Below are 12,391 nucleotides of genomic sequence, written 5' to 3'. Positions count from 1 at the left end.
AGAAGCCCAGTGATGGCCTCAGTAAATAAGCTGCTTTATTTCTGCATAAAAGCAGTGAGTCCCCTGCTGCCCTCTAGTGGCAGGGTTTGCTATTACATTACTCTCCACATTGCACTGCTTAGTTTTAGCTGGTCTACAGTCTCTCAGACAGCTCTTACAGTATGTCTATTCTGCGATCACAGGTCATGTGAAAAGCCACAAACCTCAGGCATAAATTAAAGCACATTCACATCATCATTCATCTGATTTCTGCTTGCTTTATTTACCCTGGCGGTGATTGGAACCAGGGGTCGCACTGTCTAAATGTCTAACGTGAATATTATCTTTTTATTTGTTATCCAAAACCAATTGTGAACCTCCGTGTATATTATAAATATGTAAAGTGAGTGTAAAATAGTGCTAAATCTGAACTAATACATAATGTAGTAAGTAAAGAATGCCCTGCGTGTGCCTCTCCACCACAGATTAATTGGTGGACATTTGGTTTTAGGCCTAAAACCAGCCAAACTATCATAAAATAATGTCATAAAAGAATGTAATTACAACTATTTAATGTAATATTTTTCTGGGAGGGCCTTTATAGAGGTGCTTGGTGCAACATTCGGATGCCTGGTTCCATTCACCACCACAGTAAACAATCCTGATTCGGTGCGTTTTTTGAGAACGGCATGTTTTAAACCAAACCACTTTGTTTACACCTTAGAGGTTTAAGTGCACAGCAGTTTTGAGAATCTGGATGAATTTCCCTTTAAAAGACATAGCTAGCCCTTACATGTGGCATTCATGTACATGTCCGGTGTCTGTGTCAGATCTACATGGCAATCCTGGATCAGTGTATATGTCAATGTTGTCATTTCTGGTCCCGCTGCTCTCTGTATGTACATTATAAACAAATCATTTGCAGGACCCTCCGCCACATAATCGTCCTCAGGTTTACCTATCAAGACCTGAGGTATATTCATTGTGTTACACAGTCGATTAGGTACACTGAAACATACTGTATGTAATACAACATATGAAAAAAGTATTGGATTGCCACGTTTAATCTCCTGTACAATAAATAACCCCTCACCCATTCATTCATAGTCCACGATGCTCTTACGTGAAATTAATGGATCTGAGGAAAAGGATGACTGAGGCCTAAGGAAGCGGGTTGGGAGAGCCAAGGCTTTGTCTAGCGCAGCCTCTCGGTAACTGGCTTTAGCTGGAGATCCCAGTGGCCGCCTTCATGATGGTAAGTTTGTCAGCAGAACCAGAAAGGCATCCACATGAAAGAGCGCAGCGCGGCCCCTGCAGCCATGCCCGCCAGCAGCCCCAGTGCTATCTGCTCCCCAATTCCATCGTCGTACCGCTCCCTGTGCACCCATACGTGGTGCGTACCTGCAAGGGTGCAAATAAAGGTATAAGGTTTTTACATTTAAGGCAAGGGGGGAAACCTGGGTAGGTGTAGACATTTTTTGGGTGTTGTTACCTCCGCTGCCGCTGCCGGGCGTGATGTACACTGCATTGTGGGCACCAACAGGAACAGACTGGTAGGAGTCATCGTAGGGATCATATACGAGGACCTGGTGGACGGAGGGAAGGGTTACATTGAAGAGTTAAGCGGTGCTGTTCCACGAAGGGCTCAATGCTTCTCTGACTTGCCGTGCCACTGACTGATTATTCTGCGGAATGTCCTGTTGCTATATTTGAGCCTGGCATTCTTCTGTGCCAAGGGTGTCCAGCTCTAGTCGGGGAAGGCCTTGGTCTTATGTGTTTGAGCCTAGCATATGTGTTTGAGCAGAGAAGTCAAGGACCAGAATTAAGCATCCTTAATCCTTAAGGCGTCCAACCCATTCATTTCATGCTGTTGTCACATAAATAACACAGATATGGGGCAGAGGCTCCAGATATTGTTCACATCAACCATCAGCATGAGGAACTAATGTGTGATCTGAGTGATTTCGGGTGTGGCACGATTATTGAAGATAATCAGAAGTGTCAGAAGAAAGATTTGATTATGAATATTATATCTAGAATATCCTCTGAGTGGTGTAATACAGAACATACATCCAGTGAGCAGCATGTCTGCAGACCGAGAGAGGTCAACAGAGCATGGTCAGACTGGTTGGAGCTGACAGAAAGGCTACAGTAACCCTACAGAAACCCACACTGTACAACTGTGGTGAGCAGAAAAGCTTCTCAAAATCCATGGCACGTCCAACCTTAAGCAGGAGACCACGTCGGGTTTCGCTTCTTTCAGCCAAGAACAAAAAGCTGAGGCTGCAGTGCTTGAGGCACTGGCTCACCAAAACACAATAGATGTAGCTTGCATCTGTTCATTGGTAGAGTCTGAATTTGGTGCCAAGAGCATATCTCCGATATCTTGTGGAATCCATGCCACCCAGGCCTGAGGCCTTACAAGAGCAAAGGGCAGCTATGGTAAATGGTAGATGTTTCTGATCAAATGGCCAGTGTGTGGAGATACATGGTCAGTGTGTCTAATAGGGTGCAGTGATACTTTGGAAACTTACAGGATTCCGTCTTGCTTCCATTATCGTGAGCTTCCAAGCCCTACGAGGGAACAGAGCACAGAAACCAGGATGACTCAACAGAAGAGCTACAGGTGAGTGAACACCACACGAGTTGGTGGTGGAGCTGTGGAGAGGTGCACTTACAGGGCCTCGTCCTCACTGTTGGCGCACATGAGCACGGTGGAGCCATCCTTCAGATGCACCACGAGCAGGTTCTCCCTGGGGTGGCTCTCAGGTGGAGACACGCCTGTTTTAAATCAACACACTTACGTGAGATCATTTTGGGGGTTGGGGGGATGGGATGTGGGGGGTGATGTGTGGAAAATGGGCAAGCGTAAGAATCCGAGCCACTTTGACAAGAATTAATTTGTGATGAGTAGATGACTGGATGACTGCAGGCCTTGTGAGGTGCCCCTGGTATGCAGTGGTCAGCACCTACCAAAAGTGCTCCAAGGAAGGACAACCGGTGAACCGGCAACAGTGTCATGAGCACCCAAAACTCATAAATGCTCATGGAGGCCCCACCTCTCAACTTACAGGACTGAAAGGGTCTGCTGCTAACCCCCAAGATACCATAGGACACCTTCAGAGGTCTCGTGGAGTCCATGTGTCGAAGGGTCAGAGACTGGGTGGGGCCTACACAATATTGGGCAGGTAGTTTTAATGTTATGGCTGATTGTTGATACATGTGTTAAATACATGGCAGTGGTGGCTCAGCGGTTAAAGCTCCGGGCTATTGATAAAAGGGTTGTGGGTTCGATACCCGGGCTCTGCAAGCTGCCACTGTTGGGCCCTTGAGCAAGCCATGGCAAACACAGCTTTACACATCCATAGCAGCTAGCTAAATATTTCCAAGCCATAATATTCAGTTTGCTGGGCTTTAGGTTTCATCTGGGCTTTAGGGTATCACTCGTAACGTGACTAACTGGTTACCAACAGTGATCTTCTCTGGTAGCTGTCATGATTAGCCCAGTGCTCAACCAACCACTATCCAGGCTATCCAGGCCCAAGCACACTCAGGCTGAACTAGCTGAGGGGTTGTAAAATCCACTTCCTATCTGCTAATGCAGGTGTGATACACTTCCGAGGGATGCGTGAAAGCTGGTGAGTGTTTTTTTAACAACCCAGCAGCAAAGTGTAGGTCATAAACGGTCTAAAAGTTGCAGTAGGGTCCCCAAACATTGTGGAGAAACCCGGTATATGCTAATCGCAATACGAATGCACAGACCCACCCACAGATATTCTCACCTGCGCACTCCAGGCCACACTTTACATCAACACACGTGCTCTTCAGGCTGACTCTGGTCTCGTAGTCCCTCCTGGAGTCCGTCTTGTAGAACACCAGGCTGCCGTCTATCCACAGGTCACACCAGTTCAGCTTCCAGCGCTTCAGGAAAGAGGCTGGGAGAGGGAACAGTTATCGATTACAGTTTAGTGGTATTTAGAGCTGTGGTGAGTAACAGCAGTGCCTTTTCAATCCTGCGTTTCCAGGCTTGATGCTGATAATGGATGTGGTCTGAGTAGATCCTGTGGGAGAGAATCAATGAGAACTCTCTGCTTACATTTGCATTTACGACATTCGGCGGACGCTCTTATCTTTCTCAGAGCGACTCACAGTTTAATCATGTTATACAGGCAAGCATTTGAAGTCATGGCTTTTCTGATCTGCCCCTAACCTGCTGATAGACACATTTTTTACATAATTATTAAATAATTATTTACTCACTCTGGAAACTGGTGTAAAAAGGTAGACTGTAGACTTATGAATATCTCCCTCTGTACGAGCTGGAAATTGACCCTTTGGAGGGAACGGTAGCTTTTGTGGAGAGCTGAGAATCGTTTGAGCCCTCATTGCTCCCTAGCAGCTCAACAGAGAGCCACATCATTTCACACCCAGAAACCCAACACAGTCTAAATGAATCCGATAGAGTGGGCACCGCCTGATAAAGTGGGCACTAGGGGGCTTGCAGGAAGAGGCTACCTTACCCTAAACTGTCATAAACAGCCTTAGGTGGTGTCCAGAGTTTAGGCCTTCCTGAATTCTATCCATACGTTTGTCCATTTTTATGTTATACACAACTTTTACACATGCACTCTTCTTATAATTTTACTCTGTATATGTACAATTTGAACAGAAATTAATGAGAGAAAGTTAAGAGTGAATGCAAACCACCAGCCAAAATCCCAGTAAGACTGGTGCGCCATTATATTGGATCTGACACATTACTAGGAAAGCTGGATACTGTATTGGCTGATGCTTTTTTATGGGTGGAAAATAATTCTATAGGCAAAATGCTGCTACTTTGAGGGAGTGTTTGTTTTTTTTTATGGTCAGATTTTCAGATTTATGGATTTTGTGAGACTAAAAATCTCACAGGAGTGTTGTTTAGATGGTTCAGAGTAGAAAAGAAACCCTGTTGGTGGTTCATGCATCTCAGTAAAACATCATGATTAGCCCAAACATTAGCAATAATGTGCCAAGTTTTAAGATTCCCATACTTATATAGTTTCAGAAACCACACAAGCAAGTCTGTTTGAGATTTCCTTAAAGCAGCGCTATGTAGAACGTTTACCTAAAAATAGCAGCTTCAAAATCATGTTGATGCTCCACTGACCTGCAGTAGGGAGAACAGCATCTCTATCGTGGCTACTTTGGGCTCTGCTCACTGCTAACTGCACTATGCTCCGGTGAATCAGGCAGGACAGCGCTCACAAGAACTGCATAACTCTGCGTGACCCAAGTCATGCTTCCTTCACCTTCATTTACGGTTCTGTATCTCTCAGCTTGTCCAGAAACACATATTACACATCCTGGCCATAGGGGGAGCCCACGAGCAAGAAATTCCAATTCTTCATAGTGCTGCTTTAACATGTTTCTGAGGTTTGAGGCAAGTAAGTGATGATTTAGGCTGCGTCCCAATTGCATGCAATAAAGGGCATAGACTATGCTAATCTTAATAGTGTGGGTTTGACAGGAAGTGATGAAGCGCTGCTGTGCCAACATGCCTCAATAACTGCAAGTTCTCCTGCCCCGCGTTGTCACTGCACTTGCATTATAATTGTTCCTGACGTGAGTAGCACCTTCCTTTCTGTTTCACATTGCATTGTGGGATAATAGTGTCCATCATTTTATCTGTACTACATACCTTCATACTCAAACATGATGTAGTATTAGTAATTAGTACACAATTGGGACGCTCCCTTAGGGCCCTGTCTTACACCCTGCACAAGGCGCGTGGCGATGCTCATTGCTATTTTCCACCCCGTCTATGTTCACGCTCTCCACCTGTCATTTAAACAGCAGCGATGCTTGTGAATATATCTCCGCCGATGGGAGCGGTGGTCTCGAAATGAGGCGCGTTCAGGTCAGTTTCTGGAGTATTGCTACGTATCTTGGCAATGGAAAACACAGGAGCTCCACTGATCGCAAACAACCTAGGCAGACGTCAACAGTCAGACCTTCGTTGCTATCTCGGCAGTGAATTGTCAACACTGGCGCGTGCAGCCCACCACTCGTACACCCTGGCTTTACACCACTGAAATAGCAATCCTCCAAAGTCAGACCGCCCTGAAAGTTAGCATCATAATCTGCCATTACTTGTTAGCTTCAGGCACAAACATGACCTGGCTGATCAAATACTTATGGCTTAGGGAAGTGTGGATTTGACTTTTCGACAAACTGCTCCTTTAATCAAGGCTGTAGATTCAGTAGAATGAAATGTTTTAGATGGGGAAGATGAGGAAGAGGGCCAGAAAAATGGAAGGCCCCAGGAGGGCCACTTTTCAAATACTTCTGCATTATTAACTCAGTCTTAATATTTCATGTCTAAAGCTTTACTGTTCAGGGAAACTCGTGTTTAAGAAAGCTTGCAGTTCATTATGCTTTAAACTTCAAAGGTTTGTGGACACAATGTTTTTTTTTCTCCTGAAAAATATAAAAAAGGTGTTTGTCCCCCTTTTAGTGTAGTAACAGTCTGGTGTAGTCTAAACGCTGGATGCTGGAACTTTGCTTCGAGGATTTGATTGAATTCAGCATTAGTGAGGTCAGGTACTGATGTTTGATGATTAGTTCTGACACTCCAGCTAAACCCAAAAGTATTGGACGAAGCTCCATCTCTCCAGATAACTCAGTACCACTGCTCCAGAGCATCCCATGTTTTAGTCAGTGCTCTTCAATAGGGCTCATAAGCTGTTCATAAAAAGAAGGAGTGTCTGGATACTGTTTTACTGGATAATTTATTTAATATACAGGTTGCATGTTCACACAGAAATGGATGATTTCTGCTATTATAATGACTGGATCTGATTTCACATTCAATACCTGCCATAATACCTCATTTACAGCAGTACATGTGGGGTACAGCATGGCCATGAACTGCATACTGCTACTGCTTCTGATTAGCCAGCATTGGGAGCTAAGTGGATTATTCAGAAGTTTCATAACACAACTGAACGTCCTTCCAGAGACGTCTGTGGCTCTTTTGTATTGAATACATCCAAGGCTCTTATTGGAACCCTTTGTTGAATGGCATTGGACAGTGTGCTGCTTTAAAGGTACAGCAAAGAAACTGGTACACTGTGTATTCTACAGTAGAAAGTACTGTCAGTGATGGAGGTTTGGTAAGTAACCTAAAAAAACTAAAAGAGCACATGGTGTTCTCAGCAGTACGAACACTGAGTCATTCTGTGATTTGGGGTATATTTCATGCCTATTGATGATTATTATTGATGATTATTAGATTTATTGGAACTATTTTCTTTAAAAATGTCATATTTTACATAAATTCATTAAGCTTTAATCCCTTAATGCAGCAAGGCTTATTAGAAGTTTGTACAGTTTTGGCTCACTGGTGCAGCATAAGCTTTTTAAGGGTTAAATTTAGTATCTAAATAATTAATAAAACCCAATAAAGTCAACAACAACATTTTTAAAGTTATTTTAAATGCTATACTAAAAAATATAACATTTGTATTATTTAAATAATTTTAATATGTTAATTAATTAATGTCTGCAAATGTTCTGTCAACTATGTTACAAAGAGATCTCCCTGCTAAGGATTTGTCTCAAGACCATGTGACCAGCATGCCATAATGTCAATTTCCCCTGTGGTGGGCATGTTGAACACTGGGGGCATGGTCCTCTCATTTGTATAATCATTGATTGTCAACTACGTTACTTTGGGTTAGGTGGGTTCCAGGTGGGCATGGGCTCCGAGTGGGTCGGTGCATGCATTTTTACTGGGATTACTGGTCTTAATCTCACATGAGTTCCATCTAGACCCTGTATGCAGTGTATGACCCAGATGGGGCAATGTTTAAACTCTTCTGGTCCAAGTAGAAGTTTAAAAAAAGGACATGGTCAGTCAGACGAGGCCTACCACTGAAGTTATGGGTCAAAATAAGGAAATTATCAACCATGTTCAACTACGTTACCCAGTAGTCTACATCATTAGTTGTCATTATCACATCATTATCATAATCAATCTGTTTACGTCAGAATACATATTATACTTATGGGCAAAAAATCCAATCACAGCAGTGTACCAGCTACACTGGCTGCAAAACACTCACAGAGCTTGATGCTACCACCACCATGCTTAACAGTTGGTACAGTATTCTCGAGGCTGAATGCCTCACCTTTACTCCTCCACACATACCTCTGGATATTGTGGCCAAATAACTCAAATTCGACCTCAATACGATAAGAAGGCCTCTTCTTTGTCTGTGTGAAATGCCTGGCAGCACTCGAGCTTCTACTACCTTTGACTTGGAACATGCCGCTTGCCATCAGCAGACAGAGTCAGAGAGAGCACAGTTTTTGTTGGCATCACATAAGCACAGGCATCTGTTAGCTGTTGTATTGGTTCTGTATCAGTGGCTGGCTTCACATGTACTGGTCTTCTAGTGGCGGTGGCTTTGCTAGTGGTCTTAAAAGAACAGGGATTGGGTTTGGGTAGAAGATTAAGGGAACGCCACTGTAACAGTGAACATGTCTTACAAATTATACTGTAACATCTTTCCTGTTACACTGAAGCCTCTACCTGCTGTTACAGAGCTAGCCAGCCTGCTTAGTCATGCCCTATTAATAGCTTCTTTATCTCTTTGCTCACCGTCTACCTGCTGTGTTTTACTGGAGTAGCAACCATAGAGTATTTTGCTCTGTTTGTTTAAACCTTTGACCTGAACCTTAAAACTACTGTGGGATCACTCACACCTCAGCTGGCCCTCTTCTGGACGGAAAGGTGCCCTTAAATTCAGACTGGCATATGTCTGTCGAGTATTGTGGCTTGTTATTTCATTAAGATCATGGTATTTTCCCTCTCCAGTGTTAAAACATGATATATAACTGAAAAATTATAGATAATAATAAATATATAGAACTGAAAAGTGACCATAAATGGTAAATCACCCTTTATGTTAACAATACGTTATTGAGAATGGCCTGAGAATGGTTTCCTGCATGTATTATATAATAGAGTATATATAATATATAAAATGAATGCTTTATACTGGTTACTGGGTGCTTACACACACACACACACACACACACACACACACACATATACATACAACCATGTCTATAACTTCTTATTTATACCACTTATTAGTCTGTCTACTCACACTGCCGCCAGAGCCAACCGGATCTCAGCAGAGCCATGGGTCCAGTTCAGCCTTGTGTGGCCACCCAATCCTAGATATTCCCAGATATTCCCAGATATTCCAAGATAACCCCAAAAGGTCTGCACTGAAGGATGGGCTTCAGTGTTATTGCTATAGCTAGGAGAGCGCGGCTATTAGAGAACACTAATAAACCAATCCAGGAGCCACCTGATTGTGTATGTTGAAGCGCGTGTGTGTATAAGTAGGCGTGTGTGTGTGTGTGTGTGTGTGTGTGTGTGTGTTTATACTGTCTGATGCTTTGCCCTAATCCCCAGAACAGGGTATGGGAGGAGGTGAACTTGACAGTAATCTGGGATTACACGCCTCGTTCACTGCCCTGTCCCTCTCCATTCTCTGGAATATTCTACTTTGCCATCCTTTTTAAGTCAGGGGCCCTCTCTGTGGCTCCACAGCCTCTGATGACTACTGCTGTACCCTCCTGGTGGTCATTGGCTGTCTCTGAACCAGGGGCTTCTACAGGGTGGTGAGGTGAAGAAGACTGTGGTCTGAACAGCCCGGTGTGGGAAGAGCTCTGGAGTGATGCAGCAGATTAGCATACAACAGCAATACCATAGCAACCACCTAGCAGCACTGTAGCATCATTTGAAATAGCATAGCAACCACTTGGGAGACCACAGTGACCGTATTGCAACACCATAGCAACCACATAGCAACCACTAATTGACTCCAGTGCAACCACACAGCAATACCTAGCAACACCACAGCATCCACTTGGGTACCACATCAACCACGAAGCAACCACTTAGCAATGCAAAAGCAACAACTTTTGATACCATAGCAACTGGGAAGTAACCACCACCCAGCAACACCCTAGCAACCACCTAGCAACACCCTAGCCAGCACCTGAACTCGCATAAAAAGTAAACACTGAAGTAAAGCACAGCGTGTTAAAATTGGTGACAGTCTAAGGCCAGTGTTTGTTAGCAACATTAGCCTAGCAGCTCCAATTCTAAACTATACATATATTTTGGCCATTTTTACACCCTGACAGTTTATTCTGTAAGTAACTGACCTACTACTCTTATTGTAAACAGCACTGACCTGTGATACTGACCCTGGTATCACATGTGTAGACTGTGGACATGTCACTGGGCATCACCCTGCCCCTCCAAGTCACTTCATTGTGCTAGCACCAAATGTTCTTCGGCTAATGGTCTTTGCCAAAGGCCTCTTGCCAGCGTTCTCCAGATGGGTCAACCTGCTTATACAACTTCGACCCCTTCCTCGATGCATCGCCATGGTAACAGGACATAGCAGCACCCTGATGCTGAGTGTGGGACATAGTTGAGCTTTTTTTAGTCACAGCTGTGTGTGTGTGTGTGTGTGTGTGTGTGTGTGTGTGTGTGTGTGTGTGTGCAAATAGGTGAGAGCGGCTTACGCAGCATTGTGTGAGAGGGAATGACTATGAGGAGAAATCAATAAAGCTCTCCGCTCCAATGTTCTCTCTACAGCTATTTTCAGTCGGCTGTACATCTCTCAAACCGTGGGTCACCTGTTTGGCGTAGTCGAGAGTTCCACTGGTGGCACAGAAAGAAAACAGGTACCATTAAACTGCATTATTCCAGTATACCGCAACGAAGGTAACCAGTTAAACCATTATTACTCACTTATTAAAATAAATTAAAGGGCTCATGTTGAATAATAATAATAATAATAATAATAATAATAATAATAATAATCTGTCTTATTTTTTAATAAACAAGTTCAAAGTGATATGTAAACCTACACAAACTGCCAATTTAGAATTCATTGTTTTTGTGACGTCACAAAAACCAACACAATTGCATTGGCCTACAGTATGTCTGCCTTTTCAGCCTACAGCCGAATAGTCTGCCTTTTAAATGAGGCACAATACAGGGCAGCCAATCAGAATGAAGTCCATTTGCATACATTAAATGTCCAAACGTTTGTGGACACTTTTTCTAATGAACACATTTAGCTACTTTAAGTTGCACCCAAATATTTTTGAGATGAGTTGGAGATTTGGGGATGAGGTGGGGTGGTGGGCCAACATCCAACGTCCTGACCACACTAGGGCTCTTGTCGCTGAATGCAATCAAGACCTCACAGCAATGCTCCTCCAACATTTAGTAGAAAGCTTTCTTCCCTGGACAGTAGAGACAGTTATTCCAACAAAAGCAGGATCAAGTTTTTAATACCCTTTATTTGGTAAAAAACAACAAACTAACAGGTGTCCCAATACTTTTGTCCATTTCATTTATGTGGGACTGAACAATGGCTTCTTTGTGCATTTAAGTTCTATGTGACTACGGTTGGGTTTCATTGTGGACTTATATGCATTATATTCATGCTTTCGGGTGGGGGGGGGGGTCCTGTTCTTTAGGAGCATGTGAGCAGTGCATGCTATTAGTGATTAATAAACGATTATCTGCTCTTGCATTAATGTTTTATGTGCTTATTGGATTATTATTGATGTACAGCAATTGCATATAATAGGAAAGTCACCTGTGCCATCAAAGTGAAGGGAGATTTTACCCCTGCAGAGCTCTTTACAGCAACGCACCTCTACACTTGACCTTCAGTGTGAGGACTCCTGGTGTCTCCCCTGTGCACATTTCTACCACTAGGGGGACCCACCTCTATTGGCCGACACTTTCACACAGATTTGGCTTTAACATCAAAGTCATAGACTTTCATTGTGATCCTTCATTTGAAGGGAAGATCAGTCAGCCCAGATCTAACTAGCACTGCAGGCCTCCAATACCCAGAAGCCACTACGACCCTGTTCAAAATACAAAACCAGTACCTGGAAACAGCTGCTGTTTACCAAATCAACCACTGGTTCTGGATTTAGCCATAAAGAACAGGGAGCACAGCAGTGCCTGGATCAGTCTTCCAGTGAAATACACTCAGTCTCTGTCTGTTATATAACACTCTGCAAGATCTGTTATCTTGCCATGAAAGCTTTTAATAAGAAAGAATATTATTGTTGAAAGAAATTGATTTTAAGATTATTGCATTTTTTTAAATATTTTTTTTATATAAAATCAATGACAGACAAAATGAAAGTTAAAATTAATACCCCTATTATTCATATCCCTAATTTTAAGGTAGTAAATAGATAGGCATGAAAATAGCTTATATGATTGCAGTACATAATTACCTTTTAATAACCTTTATATTAAATATTTAATAAAACATCTCAAATGTAATGACTATATTATTCAAATCTGCAC

General features: G+C 43.1%; 1 protein-coding gene across 1 annotated transcript; it reads right to left on the bottom strand.

Moving 5' to 3' along the window:
• Positions 1-1,019: 1,019 nt before the first annotated feature.
• plekhb1 (pleckstrin homology domain containing B1) lies at positions 1,020-9,187 on the bottom strand. Its single transcript, XM_072659096.1, has 6 exons — positions 9,135-9,187; positions 3,762-3,914; positions 2,658-2,760; positions 2,514-2,553; positions 1,472-1,565; positions 1,020-1,380 (listed from the first exon to the last, which is right to left on the bottom strand). The coding sequence occupies exons 1-6, from the start codon at positions 9,169-9,171 to the stop codon at positions 1,244-1,246; spliced, it is 564 nt and encodes a 187-aa protein (XP_072515197.1). The 5' UTR covers positions 9,172-9,187; the 3' UTR covers positions 1,020-1,243.
• Between the last annotated feature and the right edge of the window lie 3,204 nt (positions 9,188-12,391).

This window comes from Salminus brasiliensis, chromosome 16, assembly GCF_030463535.1.
Source record: "Salminus brasiliensis chromosome 16, fSalBra1.hap2, whole genome shotgun sequence".
NCBI lineage: Eukaryota > Metazoa > Chordata > Actinopteri > Characiformes > Bryconidae > Salminus > Salminus brasiliensis.
The sequence above is the reverse complement of the archived record's forward strand: the minus strand, read 5'-3'. Positions and strand labels throughout refer to the sequence as shown.